This window comes from Tyto alba, unplaced genomic scaffold (assembly GCF_018691265.1).
Source record: "Tyto alba isolate M040663 unplaced genomic scaffold, T.alba_DEE_v4.0 Super-Scaffold_34, whole genome shotgun sequence".
NCBI lineage: Eukaryota > Metazoa > Chordata > Aves > Strigiformes > Tytonidae > Tyto > Tyto alba.
This window is the reverse complement of record NW_024881309.1, coordinates 6,697,858-6,725,097: the sequence shown is the minus strand read 5'-3', so window position 1 is coordinate 6,725,097 and position 27,240 is coordinate 6,697,858. Positions and strand designations below refer to the sequence as shown.

The 27,240-nt window shown below is 44.8% G+C and overlaps 1 protein-coding gene across 3 annotated transcripts; it reads left to right on the top strand.

The window, feature by feature from the left end:
* Positions 1 to 11,409: 11,409 nt before the first annotated feature.
* On the top strand, positions 11,410 to 27,196 carry POLB (DNA polymerase beta). Of its 3 annotated transcripts, none has more exons than XM_042801600.1 (15): positions 11,410 to 11,655; positions 11,732 to 11,789; positions 11,894 to 11,960; positions 12,464 to 12,538; positions 13,036 to 13,094; positions 14,593 to 14,642; positions 15,081 to 15,132; positions 16,627 to 16,681; positions 16,769 to 16,841; positions 17,315 to 17,385; positions 18,132 to 18,218; positions 20,269 to 20,333; positions 20,873 to 21,012; positions 21,646 to 21,752; positions 27,087 to 27,196. In XM_042801600.1, the coding sequence occupies exons 1-14, from the start codon at positions 11,595 to 11,597 to the stop codon at positions 21,738 to 21,740; spliced, it is 1,008 nt and encodes a 335-aa protein (XP_042657534.1). In that variant the 5' UTR covers positions 11,410 to 11,594; the 3' UTR covers positions 21,741 to 21,752; positions 27,087 to 27,196. The 3 variants fall into 3 exon arrangements, with proteins under 3 accessions (XP_042657534.1, XP_042657533.1, XP_042657532.1); XM_042801599.1 differs by lacking the exon at positions 27,087 to 27,196 and adding an exon at positions 23,798 to 26,940; XM_042801598.1 differs by lacking the exon at positions 27,087 to 27,196 and adding an exon at positions 23,809 to 26,940 and having other exon boundaries at positions 11,415 to 11,655.
* The last annotated feature ends 44 nt before the right edge of the window (positions 27,197 to 27,240 follow it).

Here is a 27,240-nt window from a genome sequence, read left to right as displayed (position 1 = left end):
TAAACTAACTGCAAGTAGGTGGACCGTGCAAATACGACCCTCAGAGCTTAAGCCAATCAGCTAGAGACTAGTAGGCATAATTAGTAGAAAGATTATAAAAGGCTGTAATGAAAATCAATAAACTGAAGCACACTTTATCACTCATACTGAGTCGGCTACGTTCTTCCTCCTTGGCCTGGGTCCTCGGCTCGCCCAGCCCAGCAAATGGCGCATGAACAGGGACCCTCGAGAAAAAGGGTCAACCGGGAATAAAGGGACTCTCGAGAAAAAGGGACCCTCGTTGAGGCGAGAATAAAGGGATCCTCGAGATGAAAGGAACCCTCGTTGAAGGACCTGGCTGAAGGACAAGGAGCAGTGCGCCGGGGGCAGTGACCGGCAGGCAAAAAGAGCGACCAGAGCATCGCGTCCTGTGGTGTGTCGTCTCCGGCCTGAACCGATTGAAGTTCACCACTGCAAGGGCTACAAGCTGAGGGCTGCAAGGATATTATAACAGGTATTAAGGTACATGGATTTTGAAGTAGCCCTAGATTTATTACAGAGCTTTTTAGAAAAGCGTGGGACAGATAGTAGTTGCATTAAACAGCTAGCTGGTCTAGTGGCAATGGGCAAAACAAAAGGGGTGTTTTAAGGACTCTGATCTGTTGTTTGATGAAGAGGACTGGAGGAGATATGGAGATACGCTATGGGATATGGTGATAGATGATGATAAACTTGCTAAGAAATTAATGAAACCTTGGAGGGAGATAATCAATAACATTAAGCGCCATAAGGTTGAGAAGAACTTGGCTGCTGTGGCTGCTCAGAAATTAGGACACTCAGAGTCATCTGTCCCACCGCTAAACGCGGGAGTGTCCAGTTTTTCTTGCGCACCTGCCGTGTCAAAACCAGGGAGTGATTTGTTGTTTAGTACAAGCAGGGTGCCGGTGCCACCGTGCTGGCAGTCCGTACGTGTTACTGAGAATTTCGCGGAAGAGGTAAAAGGGACCAGTGAACAGATAGAAGCAGAAAGTATTAAGGAGCAAGTGATGTCAGAGGGACAGGGGGGAGCAGCGTGCCACCATAAACTCTGCCCGCCCCCCCCCCCCCCTTCGGATGGTTCCGCCCCTGACAGCGCGTCAGCGTCTGGCTCAGAGAGAAAAGCTGCGGCTCTGTCCGAATTAAAGCACCAGGGTCACACATGGGTAAAGGACAGTGACAAAGTCCAAGAACTTGAAAGAAAATTACAGAAGTTAAGCTACAGAACAGAACTCTGCATTTACAATTACAAGAAAAGGAAGCGCTGCCGGCAGCCCCGCCATATCCACTCCTGTCACCTTTATCAGAACCAGCTCCGCTTTTAGCTCAGTCCCGATGGAGTGGGGTGATTCGTGATGCCTTGTTAAAAGGGGACTGGCATGCTGCTGGAGCGTTGGCCTGCCCGGTAGTGACAACGAATGGGGGACACCTGGGAACTCAAGATCACAAGATTCTCCTCAGGGTGTTTGGACACTCCTTACGAACTTTAAAACTCTGAACTGTCATTTGGGTGTTTCAACATCAACACTGGTATCAAAAACTTGTTCATGTAGTATCAGATTCATTGTATGTTGTGGGTTCGTTGCAATGTTTAGAACATATCATGGTGAAACCTGTATTACATTCTGTATTGCATACTCTGTCGTTACAATTGCTGACACTTTTAAAACTGTAAGGATGGTTTTCTTGCTACATGAGACTGAATAAGATTGGAACATGGACTGACAGACTGGTTACGAGACTTGGGAATTTGGAAAATGGACTGATGATGGTTCTAAATCTACAAAACTTGGAAATTACAGGGTGGCTGAAAGCTTTATTGATGCATAGACTGGCAATGCTGATTGTCATTATGATAGTCATGATGGTATTGGGGTCTGTGTGGAAATGCTTTATGAATGCTATGATTCAAACGTTAAAAGGAGTCTGGATTGTCCAAAAAAGAAAAAGGGGGAAAACCTGGTAGGAATTTTTTTGGGGGGGCATCAGGGTTATGTGCGGAGCCGCGGACGAACGACACGCTGAGACGGGTTCAGTGTGGGTGATAGAGCATCAATCAGCGTGTGTGTTTATTGGTCCAGGGTACATATATTTATACAGACAATGATAATTATTATGCCTACTAGTCACTAGATGATTGGCTTAAGCTCTAAAGGTCGTATTCGCACGGTCCACCTACGTGCAGTTAGCTTACAGCACAAGCTTCTCACAACACTAAGTTTCTCATGCTACTATTTCTGATTCCTGTTGACTTGTTTTCGATACACGACAGTACCGTAACACAATGTTTCTCAGACCACCGTTATCATAACACTAGGTTTCTCAGACCACTATTCCTAATTCCCCTTAACCTGTTTTCGACACACCACGGTACACAGGGCTGAAGCGTCCTTGACATTCCTCATGTATCAGCAGCTGCGAGCAGCTGCAGGAAAACCCTAGTGAGGCTCAGCATCAGCAGCTAGAGCAGGCTCTGATCATACAATTGCTCGGTGGGCTCAGGACCCTTGTCTCTGAGCCATTCTCCAAGAATTCCCCCTTTTTCTTTTTGTATGAGCAGAGCCTGCGCCAACGTTCATTCAAAGATTTTCTTAATACATGACAAGGCACAACTTAGGCATGCAGGCTTACAATCTACTGGCTAAAGGCACAGGACCCTTGTCTCTGAGCCATTCTCCAACAATTCCCCCTTTTTCTTTTTGTAGGAGCAGAGCCTGCACTAACGTTCATTCAAAGATTTTCTTAATACATGACAAGGCACAACTTAGGCATGCAGGCTTACAATCTATTGGCTAAAGGCACTTATCACGCACCCGGAAGTGCTGTGATAGGTCTGCATCGTTAGTACGCGTGAACAAACTAAATCTACTTTGTGGTTAGTGCATCCAGGCATTCAAAACAGGGAGGAAGCACTAGATTGACTTCCTCCTTCTTGCCCTTCCAGGTGAACTCAAGGGCAGGATTACCACGTGGCAGTTTTCTGATCAGAGACCCAGCCTGGATTGTCCAAACCCTGTAGGATCAGTGCATAACCCTGATCCCCCCCCCCCCAAAAAAAAAAATTCCTACCAGGTTTTCCCCCTTTTTCTTTTTTAGACAATCCAGACTCCTTTTAACATTTGAATCATAGCATTCATAAAGCATTTCCACACAGACCCCAATACCATCATGACTATCATAATGACAATCAGCATTGCCAGTCTATGCATCAACAAAGCTTTCAGCCACCCAGTAATTTCCAAGCTTTGTAGATTTAGAACCATCATCAGTCCATTTTCCAAATTCCCAAGTCTCGTAACCAGTCTGTCAGTCCATGTTCCAATCTTATTCAGTCTTATGTAGCAAGAAAACCATCCTTACAGTTTTAAAAGTGTCAGCAATTGTAACGACAGAGTATGCAATACAGAATGTAATACAGGTTTCACCATGCTATGTTCTAAACATTGCAACGAACCCACAACATACTATGAATCTGATACTACATGAACAAGTTCTTGATACCAGTGTTGATGTTGAAACACACAATGACAGTTCAGAGTTGTAAAGTTCGTAAGGAGTCTCCAGACCCCCCGAGGAGAATCTTGTGATCTTGAGTTCCCAGGTGTCCCCCATTCGTTGTCACTATTGTGCAGGCCAACGCCCCAGCAGCATGCCAGTCCCCTTCTAACAAGGCATCACGAATCACCCCACTCCATCGGGACTGAGCTAAAAGCGGAGCTGGTTCTGACAAAGGTGATGGGAGTGGGTGTGGGGGGGCTGCCGGCAGCGTTTCCTTTTCTTGTAATTGTAAATGCAGAGTTCTGTTCTGTAGCTTAACTTCTGTAATTTTCTTTCAAGTCCTTGGACTCTGTCACTGTCCCTTACCGGTGTGTGACCCTGCTGCTTTAATTCGGACACAGCCGCAGTTTTTCTCTCCGACTCAGACGCTGACGCGCCGTCAGGGGCGGAACCATCCGAAGGGGGGGGGGGGCGGGCAGAGTTTATGGTGGCACACCGCTCCCCCCTGTCCCCCCGCGCCGCCTGATTGCTCTGCCGCTTCTTGCGCGCTGGAGCAAACAGGAATACTTGGTGACATGCCCTTAATAGAGCAGAGCTGCTGATTAACCCCGAAGAAGGTGGCTAATCGTGATGGACGATTGGTTTTGGCAGGGACCGGTGTGGATGGTACAGCGCCGACAGCCGCCATAGCAGCAGCAGCTACTTTCTTTTCTGCTGGCATCTCCCTCAGGGCTTTTACGATCGTTCGCCAGACCAGCCCTTGCTGTCGTGCTTCACTGCCTTTATTGCCTCCAGTGATAGTCTCGTCCCACAATAAATCACCTACTTCGCGCCACTCCTGTTGGCTAAATATTAGCGAAGGGCCATCGTCCCTCTGCCCCTCCACCTCTGAGGTAGGGGGGGGTGGGGGGGGGCATGACTGTAAGGATACTGGGGCGGGGCTGGCCTCCGGACTTTCCCTATTCACATTAACTGTAACTGGCCCTCCTGTTGATGGTACAGGAATACGATCAATGTCAAAAAGCATAGATCCGGATGCCACACTATCTGGGGTAACAGTGGAACTTTCCCCCCCCAACTTTGCAGTTGCCACAGCTGCAAGGTTCTTTTCAAGCTGACACCGCTTACTATTATTCACCACCTCCCGCCATGGTTTCATCATTTTCCTTGCAGCTTTATCCTCATCAATTGCCATATCCCACAAAACATCACCTAATCGTCTCCACTCCTTGACATCAAAAAGAGAATTAGGATCCTGAAAACATCCTTTGACCCGTCCTAATGCTACTAAACCCGCGAGTGATTTTATGCAATCCACTCCCCGCTTTTCTAAAAAGCGCTGTAATAAATCCAGGGCTACCTCTTGTTCCATCTCGTCAACCTGGTGCTCCTTGGTTAAGGCACCTCCGGTCCTGTGCTCCCTGGATAAGGCACAGTACCGTTACTGCCGACCCACCCCTGATTAAGGCACCGTCGGCCCTTTTCTCCCTGCTTAAGGCAAAAAAAATACTCCCGCCGGCTTGTGCTCCCTGTTTAAGGCACTAAAAAATACTCCCGCCGGCTTGTGCTCCCTGTTTAAGGCACTAAAAAATACTCCCGCCGGCTTGTGCTCCCTGTTTAAGGCACTAAAAAATACTCCCGCCGGCCTGTGCTCCCTGTTTAAGGCACTAAAAATACTCCCGCCGGCCTGTGCTCCCTGTTTAAGGCACTAAAAATACTCCCGCCGGCCTGTGCTCCCTGTTTAAGGCACTAAAAAATACTCCCGCCGGCTTGTGCTCCCTGTTTAAGGCACTAAAAAATACTCCCGCCGGCCTGTGCTCCCTGTTTAAGGCACTAAAAATACTCCCGCCGGCCTGTGCTCCCTGTTTAAGGCACTAAAAATACTCCCGCCAGCTTGTGCTCCCTGTTTAAGGCACTAAAAAATTACCCCCTTTGATATGTTGCTGATGCTCCATGACTAAGGCACCAGTTGCAGCTCTTGCCAGCAGCCCTTGCAGAGAGCGACCCTCTATCTCGGTTCAGGTCCTCAGAACGACCTGTCGGAGGCCCACTGTCCGATCGTTCTTGATTCGGCTAGGCGCTGCTGTATCTGATGTTTCCCCGCGTTTGTTCCTGACGCCGCTGTATGCAGCACCTTTCTGTGTCAGCTTCCGTTGCCCCTCTGCGTCAGTTCCGGTGCCTCCCTGCTTCCACTTCCGTGGCCACCCTGCGGTCGCCTCCAGCGCCCCCTCGCGTCCACCCCCGGGGCTGCCGCAGTCAGCTCCTTACCACGTCAGCCCCGGTGTCTTTCTGCTTCCGTTCGTGGGGCCACTCACTTCCGGTCTCGGGGCCGGTCCACCTCCGCTCTCCGGGGCCGCTCTGCCTCCGTTCTGCAGGGCTGGTCACCTCCTCTCTGCAGGGCCGCTCCGCCTCCGCTCTCGGGGCCAGTCCAGCCGGCTTCTCTCCGCGTACTCCCCCGGGGCTGCTGGGGCCAGTGCCTCTCCGTCTCAGCTCGTGGACCCCGGACGCTGCTGCATTTGGTGTTTCTCCGGGTCCGTTCTCGAATTCCTCGGTCGTTGCTGTTTTCTCTGGGTCCGCCGCTCCATCCATGTTCTTATTCTATGCAGGTCCCTGTTCGGGCGCCATCTTGCGGAGCCGTGGACGAACGACACGCCGAGACGGGTTCAGTGTGGGTGATAGAGCATCAGTCAACGTGTGTCTTTATTGGTCCAGGGTACATATATTTATCCAGACAATGATAATTATTATGCCTACTAGTCACTAGCTGATTGGCTTAAGCTCTAAAGGTCGTATTCGCACGGTCCACCTACTTGCAGTTAGCTTACAGCACAAGCTTCTCATAACACTGAGTTTCTCATGCTACTATTTCTGATTCCTCTTGACTTGTTTTCGATACACGACAGTACCGTAACACAATGTTTCTCAGACCACCGTTATCATAACACTAGGTTTCTCAGACCACTATTCCTAATTCCCCTTAACCTGTTTTCGGCACACCACGGTACACAGGGCTGAAGCGTCCTTGACATTCCTCATGTATCAGCAGCTGCAAGCAGCTGCAGGAAAACCCTAGTGAGGCTCAGCATCAGCAGCTAGAGCAGGCTCTGATCATACAATTGCTCGGTGGGCTCAGGACCCTTGTCTGAGCCATTCTCCAACACCTGACAGCAACCAGAACAGCGCTTTTAGGCCCACAGCGAAAACTTCTCACGGAAAGCCCCTGCACGTACGAGGGTCGCTGTACAGCACTGTCTCCTCCAAACTAGAGTGCCACCTAGAGTGCCAACTTAAGTGTCAGCTTGACTGCCAGCTTGAGTAGTACTTTTACTTGGGGTACTATATAAGTACTATATAATATAATCCATATATATAAGCAGCAATATATATAATACATTAAGTGATACAATAAGTGATATGAAATACAATACTTAATGGAATATATAAGTAATATATTATAATATGTATTAACCGAAGTGCCAACCGAAGTGCCAACCGAAGTGCCAACCGAAGTGCCAACCGAAGTGCCAACCGAAGTGCCAACCGAAGTGCCAACCGAAGTGCCACTTTTACTTGGGGTATTATATAAGTACTATATTTTATAAGCAATATGTTTAAGAAGCCATATATATAATACTTTCAGTGATACAATAAGTGATATGAAATACATTACGTAATGTAATATATAAGGAATATATTAGTAATATATTCAAAGATGACTAAACACTAAGCGATAAGGACACCCAGAAGAGTATACCTTAAGGCAAAAAGACTTAGACGGCCACGATGGTGACATAAGGAGGCTATATGGCAGCTTACAAGAAGCAGCAAGTGGAACAGCCCCTTATGAGAAGCTACCGTCAAAACCGAGACGATGGGTATGCAAGAAGATGGGCTTCAAGACCTAGGAACGTCAGGATACGGGAAAGAAGTCACCGGCAGGAACCACGGATGCCTAAATAGCACAGCTGACGCCAGAGCCTGCGACGACGCTGCGCAAAAGACTCCCGACCGGAAACTTCCAAGACCTACCCACGCTTCAAGCTTATAACGCAAGAATAAAAAGCACCCGATCGGCAGCGTGCCGATGAAGATGGGCGTTCGATACCCTAGGGATGGCGCCTCAGGCACGTGCCGTGCTCCTCGAGCACAAAAGACACGCGAGGACATTTAGAGCCGAGGAAGGGCAAAGACACCGTAGACAGAAGAAACAAAACTACACGTTGACACACGCAGAGGCGGGAACTGCCCTGCCCGGGACACGCTAACATCGAGGGGAAAAGTAATCCGTTCCCTTTACCTGACCTCAGGGCCCTGCTCCTGTACAGCCTTCTCCCCTGTGCTAACTTTCAAACACTTCCTTGCAGTTCCCAACCTCGTCCCCTCCTCTCGGCCCCGTTCGCTCAACTTAGCTTTCAGAGGGCCGGAGGTCCGATTCCATCCTCGACAAAAACAGCACAGCAGCTAACTAGCACGTTCCTGCAGTGGCCAGATTACTTTATCGCCTGCAAAAAAGCACAGAAGAGCACAACTGCCGGTCAGTATCACGCTGCTCCTCACTTACCTCTTCCACAACCCGCCCCCATCCTAAGAAGCATTGTGGTGTTCCGCTCGCCTGCTCGTTTTGGAGTCAGATGCTGCAGCCGTTGCTGCTTGCGGTACCTAACTTACCGAGAGACAAAGTTACCCTTGGGCTTGTGAGAAGTCACCGGCCCCGTGCTCATCCTTGCTACTACCCGGCTGCTTTCAGATGCTCAGATGATCCCAAAGGTGAAGCTATCTTATTAAACTATCTTGCCCTCCAAAACAAAATTACTAACGTAAAGTCAAAAAAAAAAAGCATGCTACATATAAACATTCTATCTCCTATATATGATGCTGAACCTTGACCGGTCCAGAAAATCTTACCTCAAATGACTCTGTTCCTCTAGAGATCAAAACACATCTGTCTCACAAGCTTAAATGGCTCAGAAGCTGCTACTGACTGAAGGACTGAGAGAGCCCTGACTCCTGAGAAACCCAGGAGTAGAATGAGCTCCCTGACAAGCGGTGGGGGCGGGGCTCATATACCCCGGGGCCCCGCCCACTGGCCCGCCCACTGGCCCGCCCACAATCCCCTGGGAAAGGGGCGGGGCCAACCCCCGCAGCTATAAAGCCAGCCAGAGGAGCAAAGGGGAATTTTCTTCTCTGCCTGAAGTTTACAACATGCGTAGCACTCTGCGGAGAAAGCGACTCTTACCAGAAATGACGATACCCGCTCTTTTACTGGGCCTGTTGTGTCGGCGATGCGACCCGGTAGGGAGTTCTGCTTAATTTTTCCAAGGTATACATAGAAAAAGATGGGTATTTGATTAGGCTCTGTAACAAAAGAGTTGAATAAAGGCAATAGCGATACTCTTATTGACAACGATGTGCTTTAGTTTCCAAGAAAACAAACAAAATGCTATAGGGTTGCGCTTCGTTTCTACCGAGACTGCGCACGCTAGCTAGCTTCTACTGGAATTATGCTGTGGATGGAACTAAATGACAAAGAGGGGGTAGATCCTACGAGAATCAAGATGGCACTCAAGTTGGCACTTCAATGGTTACGTATTATAATATATGTCACCTAAATATTACTAATATAGTACTAATATATTACTTATATATTACATATCACTTGCGTAGCACTTAATGTATCATTTATTGTACTACTTTATATTATATATACTGCTTCTTATATATAGTGCTTATAATACATAGTACTTATATAGTACCCCAAGTAAAAGTGGCACTCAGGATGGCACTCAAAGATATAACATATAATATATATTACTTAATGTATTAGTAATATATTAGTAATATATTATATATTATATAATCTATTTTGTATCGGTTATTGTATCACTCAATGTATTATATGTATTGCTTCTCATGTATATTGCTTATAATATGTAGTACTTATACAGTACCCCAAGTAAAAGTACTTCTTCAGTTGTCACTCAAGTTGGCACTTCAGTGATTACATAATATATATCACCTAAATATTACTAATGTAGTACTAACATATCTTATATATTAAATTAATATATTATGTAACACTTGCGTAGCACTTAATGTATCACCTAAAGTATTACTTTGTATTATATATATTGCTTTTTGTATATATTGTTTATAATATATAGCACTTACAGAGTACCCAAAGGAAAAGTACTACTGAAGTTGGCACTTCAGATGGCACTTCAGATGGCACTTCAGATGGCACTTCAGATGGCACTTCAGATGGCACTTCAGTTATTACATATTATAATATATATTACTAATATATTACTTATATATTCCATTAAGTAATGTATTACTTTTCCCCTCGATGTTAGCGTGTCCTGGGCAGGGCAGTTCGAGCCTCTGTGTGTGTCAACATGTAGTTTCATTTCTTCTGTCTGCCGTGTCTTTGCCCTTCCTCGGATCTCTATGTCCTCACATCTCTTTGTGCTCGAGGTGTTGGAGAATGGCTCAGAGACAAGGGTCCTGAGCCCACCGAGCAGTTGTATGATCAGAGCCTGCTCTAGCTGCTGATGCTGAGCCTCACTAGGGTTTTCCTGCAGCTGCTCGCAGCTGCTGATACATGAGGAATGTCAAGGACGCTTCAGCCCTGTGTACCGTGGTGTGTCGAAAACAGGTTAAGGGGAATTAGGAATAGTGGTCTGAGAAACCTAGTGTTATGATAACGGTGGTCTGAGAAACATTGTGTTACGGTACTGTCGTGTATCGAAAACAAGTCAAGAGGAATCAGAAATAGTAGCATGAGAAACTTAGTGTTATGAGAAGCTTGTGCTGTAAGCTAACTGCAAGTAGGTGGACCGTGTGAATACGACCTTTAGAGCTTAAGCCAATCAGCTAGTGACTAGTAGGCATAATAATTATCATTGTCTGGATAAATATATGTACCCTGGACCAATAAAGACACACGTTGACTGATGCTCTATCACCCACACTGAACCCGTCTCGGCGTGTCGTTCGTCCGCGGCTCTGCAGTCAGGGGGTACAGTTGGCATGCAGGCTCACTATTTGGCAGGGGCATCAGTGCGGTGTGACTGTGGCTCACTATGTGGCAGGGGCGTCAATGGGGTGGGCCAATGGCTCACTATGTGGCAGGGGCGTCAATGGGGTGGGCCACTGGCTCACTATTTGGCAGAGGGATGTCTGGGGTTGGCCAGTGGCTCACTATTTGGCAGTGGGGTCAATGGGTTGTGTTTGTGGCTTACTATGTGGCAGGTGGGTCAATGGGGTGGGCTATTGGCTCACTATGTGGCAGGGGGGTCTATGGGGTGGGCTAGTGGCTCACTATTTAGCAGGGGCGTCAATGGGGTGTGACAGTGGCTCACTATGTGGCAGAGGGGTCTATGGGGTGGGCTAATGGCTCACTATGTGGCAGGAGGGTCAATGGGGTGGGCCATTGGCTCATTATGTGGCAGGTGGGCCTATTGGGTGGGCCAGTGGATCACTACGTGGCAGAAGATTGTCTGGGGTGGGGTAGCGGCTCACTATTTGGCAGGGGGGTCTATGGGGTGGGCCATGGGCTCACTATTTGGCAGGGGGGTCTATGGGGTGGGCCATTGGCTCACTATGTGGCAGGCGGGCCTATTGGGTGGGCCAGTGGATCACTATTTGCAAGGGGGGTCAGTGGGGTGGGCCAGTGACTCACTAAGTGGCAGTGGGATGTCAATGGGGTGGGCCAGTGACTCACTATGTGGCAGGGGTTGTCTATGGGGTGGGCCATTGGCTCACTATGTGGCAGGGGGATGTCTGGGGTGGGGTATTGGCTCACTATTTGGCAGGGGGGGCTATGGGGTGGGCCAGTGGCTCACTATGTGACGGGGGGGTCAATGGGGTGGGCCAGTGGCTCCCTATGGGGCCAGGGTGCCCCACTGTTGCGTACTCGGAGCGTCTCCTCACTCCGCCCCGCAACCCCGCCGCGCTGCCGCGCGCCTCCGAGCGCCGCGCATGCCTCCTGGAGGCGGCCGTGCTCTGTGACGTCACTGCCGGAAGCGCCGCCCCGCCGCCCCTGGCCCGGCGTTCCGCTCGGCTCGGAGCCGGGCCGCGCCATGAGCAAGCGGAAGGCTCCGCAGGGGAGCCCCAACGAGGGTATCACCGACTTCCTGACCGGTGGGTGGGTGTGGCCGGGGCGGGGGGGGTCGGCGGGGCCGCGCGCCGGCTGCTCTCACCGTGGTTCTCCCCCCAGAACTGGCCAATTACGAGCGCAACGTGAACCGGGCCGTTCACAAGTACAACGCCTACAGGTACCGCCTCCCTCCCCCCTCCCTCCTCCCTCCTCCCGTCCGCGGCGCCGTCTCGGGGCACGGACCGCTTCCGCGTTCGGGCGTTGACCGGCCCTGTTCCGCAGGAAAGCAGCCTCGGTTATTTCCCGGTACCCCAGCAAGATACGGAGCGGGGCCGAAGCCAAGACGCTGGTAGGTGGTCGTGCCTGGGCCGCCGGCGGGAGGTCCTTGGGCCGCGGGAGCGCGGTGCCGGGGGCTCCCGGGAGGCGCGGGCGCAGCTCCTGTGCCGGCGTCTCCTGCCGATGACCGAGCTGGGGCTTGTGGCTGCTGTGGGGGCTTCGCAGCGGGAACTGCCGACTCCAGCGGAGGCTCTTGCCTGTGAACGGGTTCTGTTGTGGCAGGTGCCCTCTTTGCTCTGTTACCCCTTCACTGAATTCGGAGAACTTGAGCAGTAATAATCAAAACCTTGTTCAAAATTATCGCTTTGCGGGAACGTTAAATACAGCCCTTGCGCTTTTATGCTGCTTGCATCGTACCCCTGAGTTCTTGTGCCCTCATGGTCATCGTGGTCCCGGTGGCCTTGTAGTTCTTCCTGATCTCTAAATTCTGGGGAGCTTTCCTTTTTTGCTACTTGTAATGGCCTTAACTGATCTTGAAGTTAACTTGTTTCATACCCCCCCTCCCCCAATATTTAGGATGGAGTAGGTGCTAAAATAGCTGAGAAGATAGATGAGTTCTTATCCACTGGGAAACTACGCAAATTGGAAAAGGTGGGTTTCTTTCCCTTGTGCTCTATTTCTCAGTGGTTGCTTTTCTTTGCAACTTGCAAAGTAGCCTGCTTGCTTTGTGCCATTTCTGTTGTTGTCCCTGGAGAGACTAATGTCAAGCTTAAGAATGATGGAGACTGAGTCTATGGTGAGTAGAAAGCAGGAAACAAGAAGCTCAGCCAAAGTCTCAAAACTGTCTAGCTATGAAAATATTTTAGATTATGTATAATCCGCATGTGAATGTCTTCTGTGAGAGGTGGAATTCCGACCCTGGAAGTCAGTGGAGTTTTGTGGTTTCACCGTGCTGTTCGCCTTAGCGTGGGTAGTTAGGCCGTTTTCAGGCTTAGTACATACGATGTCACTGGGACACACAGGACTGCTCTCGGTAATGTTTTGCAGTGATTTATAGTGAGCCTCCAAAGGAGACTCTTAAGCTGTTCGATCTTCTCAAGATTTGTTTATTGCAAGTGGAGTAAAGAAGGGTTGTTTTGTTTTTGTAGATTCGACAAGATGATACGAGCGCATCTATCAGTCTCCTGACACGAGTTACTGGCATTGGGTAAAGTTTTTTTATTTGTTTGGGCTTTTGGAGGTTTGTGGTTTTTTAGTTTATTCCCTTCTGTTTATTTTGCGATGAACAGAATTTGGGTGATTGCAAATAATGAAGAGCAATGGTTTGAGCTGATGCTGTAGCGCCCACAGTGAGACACCACAGTTGTGATGACACAACTGGCTGAGAAGAGAGGGTATAGAATCATCAATTCCAGACTTTGCGGTAGAGGAGTGGAAGTCGGAAGGTCCTGTGTGCAAGCTGAGAGGGGAAGGAGAGAGGAGCTTGTCAAGAACAGAACCGTGAGAGTCTGAGAAGAGTGGAAGTGAGAAGTCCCTTTGGAACTTTTGGTGGGAAGTTGGGCCCAGTGACAACGGCGGTCTCTTGCGTGTTTGTAAAAAGACAAGTAGAGCTCTGAAGCGGGCAACAAAACAAAAACAGACAAACAAAGCCCCAAAAAAATCATCGGGGCTCTTGTGCAACATTTGAAACCCTTGAGGTTGAGGGTAGGGTATGCAATTGTTCTCAAATAATTCTGAGGGAAAATGTGCTTAAAGTTTGAAGACGTACTACTGGGAATAGAGAATGCTTTTGAGAAATTGGGTTGGGATGCAGAAGGAGATTGAGTGCTGTCCTGTCTCAGGACAGTGGAAGTTGCCTCTCTTGGTCTGGAATCTGGCAAGAGATGCAGGGAAGGGTGAGAAAGGAAGTAAATGGCAAGTCAAGATCTGACTGCTCTATTGTAATGTAAGGGTTTTATTGAGGAAGTAGATTCAAAATCTTTAAGGGTGGTAGAGCTGTAACCATGGGATTCCAGAGTAGGTGGAGAGTAGCTCCCCCGGAAAGGACTACGCTTCCAGGCTGGTGGTTCTGAGAGCCTTTTGAGATATTGGACAGGTATCTGGGTGTAACATTACTTCAGTGCCCCTCTCACAGTTGAAACACTGTTCTTTCGCCACAGAGTCATGCAGATCAATCTCATGAAGAACCCTTAAAGGGGAAGCAGGTTCAGCCATTCACTTGAATCTTGTGCTTGAGGAAAACTCTCCGGCCAAACTGGAGCTGGGACTGCTTTGCTGTACTGTAGGTTGCAAACTGCAACCTTACTGCTTTTTTTTTTTGAAGTGCTAGTCTTTTGTGTTGCTGTTGCCTTCAGCTGGTTCAGAGATGGCTTGTGGTTAAAGTAGCTCTTACCATGCATTCGGTATTGTTGTCTAAAGCAATATTGCCTATTTGGTAAGATTTTTGTTTGGTTATTTTTTTACAATTATATATTACTGTATAGTTACATCAGTGCTAAAAAATGTGAAGGCCAAGCCTCGGATAGCCATCTTTGCTGATTGAAAGTACAAACTGAAAATGCATATGCTGAAAAGACGGTGAGCATCGGAAACAACTTCAGTCCTGGCCTTGAAGAACCTAGGCAGTTATAGTGAATTCTAATGTCCTTTTCAGTGTTGTAAGAATCGTGCTGTTCCTGATGGCAGATTGCCTTGTCTCTTTGCAGTCCTGCTGCTGCTAGGAAGTTTGTTGAGGAAGGAATTAAGACTTTAGAAGGTAAGTGTAACTTTGGGTCCACGGGTCATGCCCCAATAATGTTTTTTTCAGTTAAGCTGCCTGTTCTGCAGTGGTACTGTGATAGCAGATGTGCCCTAGGCTTTGAGGAAAGCGTACAAGGTGCTAAAATTAGTGCACAGGCTAAAAGCATTACATACATATCCGAAGTAAGGCACTTACAGATTACATGGAAAATAACAAGGATTTGGGCTTTGAGATGGACGGTCTATTGAAACCTGTATCAGGAAGTGCTCTATGCATTTGTACTCATCCTGTCAGCTGTAGAGTGGTCAGCTTAATATCTCTGCCTTTGTGTTTGAGGTGGTTGTTTTCTTGTTGCATGTTCTTTCCGTGCATCATCTTTGCATTGGTGGGAACTTACTGTAAGATTTTTAGTCTCCAAGTAACTTGTTTGTTTGTTTTCCTTAATTCTTCTAGATCTAAGAAAAAATGAGCATAAGCTGACCCATCACCAGCGAATTGGGTTAAGGTAAGCTTTCTTGGATGCAAGTGCTTGGCTTTTCTAATGACTCCTTCAGACACCAGGATGTCGTGTAATGTTACGCACACAGGTCAAGTACGGTTGTTCTCTCTGGGTGCTCTACATGCTTTTCAGCAGCTATGCAGAACTTCTGTTTCAGCGGGGTTGAAATTCAGTAGGCTTAGTCTTCATCCAGAAGGAAGTTAATTTCAAATGACTTCTTCAGTAAGCTGACTATCACTTCAGTAAGGTTGGAATGATGTTGCTGGGGTATCTGCATAAAAGCTCCCCACGCTGTTTTTTGTTACGCGCTGTGAGCAAAGCAACACCTTTCCATGTCTGGACTTGAGAACGCCATGCAGAAAGAGTGTTTGTCCCTCAGTACTTACGAGCTTGAATGCTGCTTGCTGAGTGGCTGTTCCAGTGAGCTACTTCTGGAAGAACTGTCGTGGTGTTTGCAAGAAGCTGTGAATGAACCAAGCAAAGCCCTATATCTGATCTGGTTTTGTGTGGGGCCAGCTCTAGTGTTTCCACATCAGTGGCAGAGATATGGAAATATGCAGTCTGAACAAACTGCTCGCTGGATGATTGTCACCTTCCCATCGCTCATCTGAGCCCCGTATCCAGCATGCATCCCTGCCTTTATATGTGTGAGCATTCAAGGAAAACCTTTCACTGTTAAGTAAGTGTAAGAAGACTCAGCTGATCTGTCCGTGTTGCTAGTGCACATGTTGCCCTTGGGTCTGCTTCTAGCGTTGTGCTTGGGTGTTTCAGAATTTCCAATAAGCACTGAGCTGAAATAATGTTTTTGGTGCTCTGTGGTGGTCTTTTTGTCCCTAGTTCCAGAAGTTCTATCTACAGAGTTTGGGATTGAGATGGTTGGGTAATGGGTGTCAGGGCACATGTGGCTCTGGGGCTGTAGTATGGCTGCCAGAGCCTGGCGTCAATGGTGCTGGAGGGGTGAAGAATGTGCCTGCTGGTCAGGTGTGTCACTGTTTCATCTGGCCTCTTTTTCTCCACAGTCAAGCAGCATGCTGGCAGTCTGTCTTTTAAGCTGCATGCAAAGATACCAGGAGCTTTTATTTGACTTGCGAGCTTCCATTTAGTTCTTTCCAACAGAGATCACCTCTGACCATGGGTGAGGGACCTGTTCCTCCTGCTTGCTGGACTGAGTTTTGTCAGGAACCTTTTGTATTTTCAGAGGCCTATGTAAATATAAACCAAGTGGTTATACAGTAATATTACTTCCATCTCGTAGCAGCTCTTCACGTACAGTGGAAATGATATGCAACGAAACCATTTTCTAAGCATGGTCAAACTTGCAGTTTTGAGTTATTACTATTGCTTGGCAAGATGTTTTCTAAGATGTTTGTTGAGAACGAGTGGCTTTTTGTGATGTGACTGTAATATAAGTTGTATTTTTTCCTCTGATCTATGTTTAACTGACTAAAATTTTTAGGTGCTACCGTTACCACTCTTTCGCTTTCATTTTTATACGTGCAGATATTTTGAAGACTTCGAGAAAAGAATCCCGAGGGAGGAAATGCTGCAAATGCAGGTAAGAGTGTCTTCATAGAGGATGTGAGGCACTGATGGCCAGTGAATGACTGGCACCTCTAAACACACATCTTCCCTTTTTACATAGGAAATTGTGCTAAAAGAGGTAAAGAAGCTGGACCCAAACTATATTGCTACAGTCTGCGGCAGTTTTAGACGAGGTAGGTACTCTGTGATCTTGTTGTTTATTTTGGGCTAATGAGCAAGACTCGGTATTATATATGTTGTTGTTCTAGAGAGGAAATTATGCTGGAACCTGACTTTTTCCGGTTAGTATTGTCTTGACTGGTTAGTTCAGTGATGAAACACCTGCATAAATCCTCGCTTCTCCATCCCGCCCCCATAAGAGTACTGTATTGTAACAGGTGAATTGTTTGCTTTGTTTTTACATTGACACTTGCGCTTCTTTGCTATAGAGTACATCAAGAAATTCCTGAGTATTTCTGACAGGGATATAAACTTTTTGATGAAAGAACAAGGTTCTCTTTAAGATAGTTTGTATGCAAATACCTCGAATAGTGACTATTTTCTACCAGAAAAACATGTTTATAGGAAAAGGTTAGATAGATGTTCACCAATGATAGTATACTTTGTCATACGTAGAGGGATTTTTCTTTTCTTCTTACTTGTCAAGGCGCGGAGTCGAGCGGTGATATGGATGTTCTCCTAACCCATCCAAGTTTCACATCTGAATCATCTAAGCAGGTGTGTTCCTCTGATACGGTGGACCAGTGCTGGATACGTTTAAATTCCAAAGAGGTGTAGTCTCACACTTGTATTGCAGCTTTTTGCATAATTTTGTTACTGTAATAGTAAACTCTTCTCTTGAATCACCACGTTTATTTTGAGGAGTTATAATCAATTCGGAGGTCCATGTGTTAGGTTGTGTTCCTCTTGCAGAACTACTCAGTATGTTTACTCTTACCCTTCTATCTCTCCCCTTCACACATGCTCTCCCCATCCCCTTGTATTCAGGTGCTTTTACACTGTAGAACTGTAATAGCTAGCTGGATAAAGTAGGTATTAAAGGTAGAGTAAGTATCTCTTTATGTAGCTATGGTCTGGACGAGAAGCGAATGTTTTGCTGCCCTTGTAATCTCTTGGGCCTAACTGGAGAAGGCTTAATGACAGTTTGTATTTCTTGTGTTGCGTCTATAGATTCATTGCTTAAACGTTGAAAACTCAGACCAAGTAACGTGTTTTGTCACTTCTGACAAAAGCAATCGGACGTGGGGATTTCAGTGGAAGTCTTTTTTTTTATGTTGCACAACTGTAATTTTATTAGCTTTTTCTCAGTATTATTATTATCTTTTTTCCCCTCTGGATGAAATTTCATGTACAGTGATATATATAGTTATAGCCGTCTTGTATGTATGCGGGCTGTTGCTTGGTAAGTGGGTAAGATGTTATCGGTGAAATAATTTCTTCTTCTGTGTTTTCACTGTTCCTAGTCAAAACTTTTGCGTCAAGTTGTAGAACAACTGGAAAAAGTTCGCTTTGTCACAGATATGCTGTCTAAAGGTGACACCAAATTCATGGTAAGGCTCTTTTGGTGCTGAGGACCATTGATGAGGACTACCTTTCACGACAGAAGCTAGGATATATACAAGACACGTTGTTTGAACTCCTGGAGTAGTGATTATTTTTAACTATTTTTTTTTTTTTTAACTTCCATCCTATCCCCCCCCCCCCCCCCTAAAAACTTTCTGTAGTTAACTCTTAGTGAGTCTCTCATGGTAAGATTTCAGTATTAGAAAATCTACAGGTATTTATGTAGTGCTGAACCGCACTGACATAAACTTCATCACACAGTGCCAATCGTGTCTCTGTTGTGCTTGATGTTTCCCCAGAACCTGAGCACAACCTCACCTCTTCAGTTTGCACCGGTGACCACTTTTGTAACTCTGTCGTCAAGATCCTGGAAACACTGTCTTTAATCTCGGGCCTATGTTTACCTTGTTTTGTCTAATACGTAATATACTTTTGTCTCCTTTTTTGTCATTTTTGTTGTAGAGCAGATTTAGTGGATAAGCTGCTAGACTCAGGATATAATAAGAAATATGTGGGATGCCTAAAGAAATTAATGAATTACAGAAACATTCACTTTGTTAGGTCTCTTGCTCACAGCAAAACTTTTTCTGAAACATGTGCTTTGGGTGTTAGGATGCTTCACTGAGTTATTTTTTTACTGACCACAGGTATCCTGATCTTAGAGGCTGGTTAAAAGTTAATTCTAACAGAGAAGTATAGAACCATAAGCAATACTGACTGGAAATGAAGACTGGTTAGTTCCTTTTAGTCACTCAAACTGGCTTTATGGGATTCTGTTGGAAGCTCAGAGGAGCGGTCCTGCAGGAGGGTTCACCGAAGATCCATTACTTAAAAATTTCCATTCAAGAATTGAGATACTGTTCTACTCAGCTAATCTTTTGGAAGGCATAAATACTTAGATAGCTAATACTACAGTTAAAAATACTCGTTTTCCCATAATGAAGGGGGACCCTTGGAGCACCTGATTATTTTCTTGTTTGTTTGCTTTGTTTTTTTCTTTTTTGTTGCATTCTGAGAGGGAATGAAACCTGATGGCTTTTTTTTTTTTTTTTTTTTTTTGGCTTGATCTTTAGGAGGAATAAGTGAAAGTGCCTTTCATCCTTGCCAAGTGGTTTAAGTGTGAATACCGTATGGGTTTACAGCTATGTGCATCTGTGAGCCAAAAGCAGAGACACTCTGCATCCCAGTTTCCATTCACAGTTTGACAAGCTCATTTTAGCTTGACCATTTGCACTGTATAATCCTGCCAGTCTTAAATAGTTGTGGAATAGCTCTTGTTTTCAAAGTGGAAGTCAAGAACGGAACCTTGTAAAAAGGGAAATATGACTGCAGCTGAGAATCAGAGAAAAACGAATCTCAGTAAGAAGGCAGATGACGTAACTTCGTAACTTTAAAAGCATAAGCAATGTTAAGCTTTCTAAAGGAAGCTAAGAATAGAAGTCTCAGCATGAAGCTGCAGTTGATGAAATGGTTTAGTATGTAAACATTTCTCATCGTTCCTTATGGTTCACGTCCCTCCCCGCTACTGCATTGTCATGTTAGGTGATCGTAGACAAGGGGGGCAAAAAAGGCTGATATGTGAATTGCATGAAGATTACAAAGCAGTTTTGAAATGAGAAGTGGAAGATTTCTCAAGAAAAAAACTTTCTTCTTTTAAATTCTATTAGCTTGAGCCTCATCTGCGTTTTCCTTAACCTGCTGATGTTTGTGCATACTGAAGAGCCTGGTTATAATTAGAGCAGAGGAATGGAAAACGAGAAGTCCTGTGATCTTTCCTGCTGTAATAGAAATTTAAGAAGCAGTTGTGCTACGCTGAACTATGGTCATCTTAGCGATGCAAAATAGTGATTCCCAGTATTATAACATCTTGCTGTTCTAGTAAAATATTTTTTTAATCGATTCAGCAGGAATTTAACTTTGCTCTTGAGGATGACTGAGGACTGTTTAGAGGTTATTTAGGTGTAGGGGGAGGTAAAGATTGATCTCAAATCTGTTTAATTTCATTTTTAATTTCTTGCTTTCCTTACTTCCTCACAGGGCGTTTGTCAGCTGCCAAATAAAGAAGATGGAACAGCCTATCCACACAGGAGAATTGACATCCGGTACACGCACCCCAAAAAACCCTCAAAAACCCTGCTCGAGCTATCTGCTACACAGTAGGCGTTTTCATCGAGTCCTGCATACAAATCTGCTTCCGTATTCAGAACATGGCATTTATTAGGTTCCTAATTCCTGGGTAGTATGGAAGCCACTGTACAACTGCCAGTGTCTACAACAGGTTATTAGGAAGAAAGCTGTCTTTTAAATCACGACTTTGTACCCAGTTTCGGAAATGTGACCTACCTTATCGTACTGCTTTGACATTAATTCCTGGCAGGAGTGCAAGCACCGTAACCATGTAGTGGCTGAATACCAGTAACTTCTGTGTCAGCGTAGATGTGCTGAATGTTTCTTTGAGATGCAATTCATTTCGTTCTTGCATCTGGCTTCTGGGAAAATCAAATGCACAGTTGCAGAATGTGAGCACGTAAATAGGAAGTAAACCTAGAACACAGTGTGAATGGCTGAATTACAAATGTCTTATAACTTTTTTGTTGTGTCTTTGTTCTAAATCTGTACTTCTCTTCCACTTTTATTCTAGGCTTATCCCCAAAGATCAGTATTACTGTGGTGTACTCTATTTCACAGGAAGTGACATATTCAATAAGAACATGAGAACTCATGCTCTGGAAATGGGCTTCACAATCAATGAGTACACAATCCGTCCCCTGGGTGTCACTGGTCAGTCTGGGCCTTTGCATAGAATATCTTTCTAGTTACATGCTTTGTGTGATCATCTTCCTAAATTGGCTTGTCGGTGTCCTAGAAATACTTCCGATAAATACTGTAGTTTATTAAATTTTTCAGTGTCCTTTCTGGTTTTGGACACCGTTCTAGCAGGAAGAGGCAGCCTACTTATGCACAGACAGTGTTGTGGCACAAAGTTACCTCTTTGGGCCACCTAATCTACTTAAAGTCTTACTGACCTAAAGACTGTTTTTTTCGGTGTCATGCGCAGCACACACGTGGTTTCCCACTCTTTTAACAAGATGGGTGATGTCCTTCATTTGTTCTGGTTTGGAGGGGGGCTGACTATATACATATATACATGCATACATGTATGTAAGAACATAAAGTTATTTAACTGCATAACCACATGGGCCCAAAGTTAATTCATTATGACCTTATTTCCTTTGATGCTAATGAGCATCAGTACCTAAACACTCTATGAAAAGGTCTGTGGGAAGTGTTTTGTTTTGGCTTTTTAAGTCTGTTTTATTTATACCACTTTTATCTTAATCTTGCAATGCATTTGGCGTTTCAGGATTGTACAGACCTTCCACCTTTCAAATAGCATCTGTAATTTGCTTGCAGGAGTTGCTGGGGAGGCCCTGCCAGTAGAATGTGAAAAAGACATCTTTGACTATATCCAGTGGAAGTACCGAGAGCCAAAGGATCGGAGTGAATAACTGCTTGTCCAGGTTTGTAACCAATAGAGATGTTTTCATAGCTTCTTATAAACACACAAAGCGCGTATGCTTTCTCTGGAGGTTACTGCAAAGTGCGTACGTTACTGACGTTTTAAGCAAGTCTGTGGCACTAGCGTAGAATTTGTAGTGAAGATTAAATCCTGTAAGATCTCCATTTGATCTCTCTCTCTCCCCTCCTCCTCCCTTAAAGCTGATTAAAACACTGCTTAACTGAATGGGCGCCGATACTAGAAAAACCTGTGGGAAAGGTGGTGTGGCGGTCAGAGAATGCATACTGTCTTTTGCTTTGGGATTTAGTAAAAAACTGTCAGACAGTAAATCACAGGTTTCTGTTTAATCCCTGAGGAGCAGAAAGATCTGATGTAAAGGCAGATTGTTTCACCTTATTAAATTTCTCGTGGCTTGGTTTGAACATGGTGGCTGTCGATCAGAATTAGTGCTGGTTCTTTGGAGTTACTGGAAAGTCTTACAAAACAGTAATTAGCCTTTTATAAAAGGCTGTATGCTTTGATTTGATAATACCGGTGGTGACCAAGCTATTTGTTTTTTCCTGATAATTTTAATAGCTAATAGTCATTGCAAATTGTCTCATTAAGTAATACGTATGATATTTTTTAAACTATTTTTTTTGGAATTCTGTTCGAGTAATTATGTCTGTAGAGTATCTTGGAATGCTGAAATTAATGTTTTGCTATTACAAGCTGCTGGCATAAATTGCTTGAGTAGATAATCTGCAGCATCTGTGCGTAGCAGCAGGCACTTTATACAGAACCATAGATCAGATCTGGCCACGGCAGTAAATTAGTACTGGCATTGTACAATTAAGAAAACTGAAATAGTTCTGAAACTTTAGTATGAGACCAGTCAGTTTCATACATATCGGGAGAGTAGGAGGATTGTGTTAGGAGAGCATTATTCTTACAGCACTTAAGTGTCGTAGTTATTATAAGATTATTCTTGCAGCATTTAGATCTCAGACTCTGTATGTTTACGTCTCTCTTTCCAAATGTATAATTGAAAGGGGCGGGGCGGTGGGGGAGTGTGTAGAAAAGAGCACCTAAAAATCTATTTCTCACCCCCACTGAGTAGATGAAAGCATAAAAAACTTGATATTGGTAACATAAAACAATTTATCGTGACAGTCCCTACTCGCCAGCAAATGTGTTGAGGGAGGCTGTTCAGAACAGATAAATCGGGCTGGAAGAAAAGACTGCCCACGTGCTTTGTTGCATAGCTAACTGCTCCAGTATATTTTGCTTAAAAATATATCATTGGAACACCGAAGACTAGCAAGAAACATGAAAGGCAGAAATTTGTTAAATTCCAGTGCCAAAGTTGCACCTTGGCGCATAGCTACAGAATGTGAAGTCCTTGTCGCTGGTGTTCCTGGGATACTACGCTTGTATGTGACTGCGGAAGAACGAGGGTGACACACAAGGCGGACGTGACGGAGGATTTTCCGTAGGATTTCAAGTTCAAAATCAGACAAGGATGTTATATTCAAGCTCTGCAGTAACTGGAGCAAATGAGAAAAGAAAATGGGGTACATGTCCTTGAAAGACCCTTTCTGGTCTTGAAGTGGAATTTTTAAACTGTTATTCATGTCTCTGTTGGCTGCTGTCAAAAACCTCCAGTGATGGAGAACCTGAAGTCTGCTGGGCCTGTTGATTTCTTTGCAACATCGTTAAACATTACAGGTCGTTTTGACACCAGGTGGAAATGTTTGTGGCGTCTAGACTTTTAAGTATTCTTTTGAGCTTTTAAAGAAACTAATCTCCTCCTAACTCGCTCACCTAGTGAGAAGGCAAAGGAATCTCCTAGCACTGAGTCAGCCTATGGGACACACTATTGCTTGTCATTCAGGGTTATGGACTGAAATAAATGTAAGGTGCGTATGTGTTGCAGGATGATGTTTCCTTAGTAGTAGCTTTTAGGTCATGGAAGAAGAGACCTGAGTGTATGGCACAGTGCACAAATAACTCTAAGATGAAAATGCACATCCCTTTATACCTCTTTTCATTACTAATATATCTTAGTCTTTTGGCAGGTGCTCAGGTGTGACAGTTGTGCTGCTCTACTGACTTGTGTTTGACAAGACTAACTGAAGCCATGGTCACAGTGCTAAAGAACTTCTGGATGTTGGGCAACGTCACGGAGAACTAACTGGCTTGCAGATTTCAGTCTGGAAATGTGTGCAGTAAAGCCCAAAAGCACAGCTTGAGGTGCAAAGGCAGCTTTCTCCCTCTTGACCTATAAGCAGCATGTGATCTGCCCTTTTGTCCTTTCTGCAGCCACTCTACCTTGTCCACAGATTCCTCCTAGCGGCATTGCCTGTGACAAATCAATGTTCAGGATGCCCTGGCCATAGACTAGTGACCTTCTTCCCGAGGCTCATTCTGGCTTTCTTTTATTCAGCCCTAAATGTCCTACTGAAATGATTTAAGAGATCTAGAGCAAACCCTAAGGTTTTCATGTTTTCCCGTGTAAGGAAGACAGCGCGTTACACGGTTGTGCATGCTAAAGTGTGGTTTCTTTTAGACAAGAGTCCTCCCTTGCCAGTTCAGAACAAATTTCTGTCTCCTTTGTGGGTGTTTCTCTTACGCGGGAACTAACCCTTCTTTACTGGCAAAGCGTCTATTACAAGTCTGTCGAGGTATGCAGAGATCTTGTAAATGTAGAAATTCCTAGTGTACATAAAAGCATTATTTTCTGCTTCCTCTGCTGTAGAGCTTGCTGTTTTAAAAGTGGTGTGCTTTTCTTTTACTAAATAATACACCTGCTGACGTCTTCCCTGTAGAGTTTGTCCAAACGAAACTGGCTGCAAAAACCGCTGTTGTGGCTGTTAAAACCACAAGGATGTGTGCCTGTGTAGAGACTGTCCTTACACAATTGCCTCTGTCTTTGCTCTTTTATATCTTTGATTAGAGTGCAGTTGCATGTTCTGGAGAGCTCACTGGAAAAGTTCTCCAGAATAGTTTTTCTACGTATCCATTTCTCCAGTTGGGTAAGCAGCTGCGTGAGTACTTGCAGTTCTTAAGTCTCTGCGCCTGGCTCTTAGTGTAATGGGCTTTGAGTGGTATGGCAATGCAGATGACCGATTGCAATAGCAGGGTGCTCCCAAGAGCTTTGTGTTGCCTGAAGATAGCAGTGATAGCAGAAAGCAGTCTGTTTCTCTATTTTCATCGAAGAACATCACTGTGATTACTGTTGTAGGAATTCTGCAGTTATCCCACTCCTCATAACTGAGTCTAAAAAGAACGTTGTCATTGCATGTGGCACAACGTGGAGGTTATGTTTGTAGACGTAGGCTTCTGCCAGAATGCATCTTGGCTTTACTTGCAAAGTAAAGGAAATACCAATACAAAACAGCACTGTGGGTGTACCTCTGCTAATTCAGTGTCGGAGGAGGCAGCTGGGAGTAAAGAGCCATGTTTCAGATGTGCTGTGGAAGGAAGAGGAGAAATGGTACTGAGTTTCCCTAGAGTGTAAAGAAAAGGGGTTGAGAATTCTAATGAAAGACGCTACAGTCTCTGAATAGTGTTGGTACTTTGTCTTGTGGTGCATTTGTCCCGATACCTTGAGAGAAAAAATCAACCTATCTTTCTTTTTCTCCTGATATTTTTAAACATTGACAGATTTATACCCGCATAAACTTTTAGACAGAAAGATCCATTCTCAAAGGTCACAGATCCTATTTTTTTTATGTGTTTCTCTTTTTTTGGACATCAAACCCTGATCCAAAAATGTCGAGTGATGAAGAATAAGCGAAGCCTCTAGTTTTTAGCACTTTTTTTTTTAAATAAAACCACCAAAAACCCCAGCCACCCAATTTAAATAATATATACAATTGTCTAATGTAGGCTTTTAACAGACAACCTTTTAATCTATCAGCAACAACCCTGCTTCTGAAGACAGAATGCACCTCTTCTCTTGGTTAGCCAGCCTTCTTGTAAAGAGATTAAAATTTTTAACTAATGTAGGCATTTGCCTGCTCGGAACTGCATATTGGTTTGCTTGATCTTTCTGCTGATCTGTGTCTAGTTCTTTGTATGTTTATGTATGCATAGGCACCAGAATGAGAAAGCTGGCTATGTCCTGAAGTACTCCTAGAGAATACCATTTTCAACTCCTATCTGTATACCTTTATCCCTGCTAAGTGTCCTGATGCAGTGCTGAAGCTCATGCTAAGCTCTTTCTGTGTCCATCCTTCTAAAACCTTACAATATGGCCATATGGCAATATGGCCACAACGTGACCATTTTCCCATTGCGTGTGACCCATGTTCTTTGTTCCTAGTATCAGTTGCAGTCTATATTTTGTCCAACTTGCCATCACCCAGAAGACTGGTCTGGTTAATGGATGCATGTCCACCACTCCTATAGAGTCAATCTGTCCTTTTTGTATGCAAACCTGTCAGCTCTGGTTTTTATAGCTCCTCTTAAAACACTGTGAAAGGTAATGAGTATTTTGGATGTGAGAGGAGGTCCCATCAAGATTGCATTACTAGTTGTATTTGGGACAGGGATTCTGTTGGTTAACTTAAACTAGTTTTAAGAAGCAAACTGCTAACTTTGATGTATTATAGAGCATCAGCATGAGATGAATTGCTATTACTGTATTTGAATACCTTGTAGAAATGTAAGGCAAACGTATTGCAGAATTGCAAGCTTGAAAAGGTAAGACTATTTTATACATAGTCAAATTGACTGTTGCTAATTTATATAACACTTTTCTTGACCTGTTAATGATTAGGTCCTCTGTCTGCCTTTATGGGGGCAGAGAAGAGTTTGCATCTGTATTGTCAGACTGCTTAATGTGACTTGAATCATAAAACAAAGACGGATGTAATACTGGTTCTTATTTTCATCTGACTTAAGCCTACAGGACAACTACATTTTTACTTGTTCTTATATAATTAGTGTTGATCAGCCTTAATAATGGAGATTATAGACTGATACTCTTGTTTATACCTTTATTTTCTTCTGGCTTTTCTATTGGGAGTTTAATTATTTTCTGGAAATGTTCCCCAGGCCTAATGCATGCAGTGGTATGTAAGGTGACTAGAAGTTAACTTGGTACTATGTGAAGTCTTCTGATGCCTCATAGTAAAAACATATATAGGTGATGTAGTCAATATTTTCTTCAATAATCAATGGGAATAAACAAAGTGATAATTCTATCATGAATGTGTAATCTTTTTTTTTTTTTTTTTTAGCTATAATTTTAAGAGCATCAAAACGCAGTAACACAAGCTTACCATGTTTACAAATGGTTCATAGGTAGCACACAGCATTACACTCATGCATTCTCCATCCTCCTCAACAGGTAGCCCAGAAGACTACTTTGTCTTGGGACCTGAGGCAGAATTTGCTGGCCTTGCAGTTGCTCTGTAACACTGGATACTTCTAGGTGAAAGTAAAAGGGATTGTTCAGAGTGTGTGTCTGTTTTGGTTGAACTATATAAATATGCAGTGTGGGT

Coding starts and splice junctions, on each gene's coding strand:
- POLB (XM_042801600.1), top strand. CDS start 11,595: ATGAGCAAGCGGAAGGCTCCGCAGGGGAGCCCCAACGAGGGTATCACC. Junction 14,643..15,080: donor AGGAATTAAGACTTTAGAAG/GTAAGTGTAACT, acceptor TAATTCTTCTAG/ATCTAAGAAAAAATGAGCAT. Junction 15,133..16,626: donor CACCAGCGAATTGGGTTAAG/GTAAGCTTTCTT, acceptor TTATACGTGCAG/ATATTTTGAAGACTTCGAGA.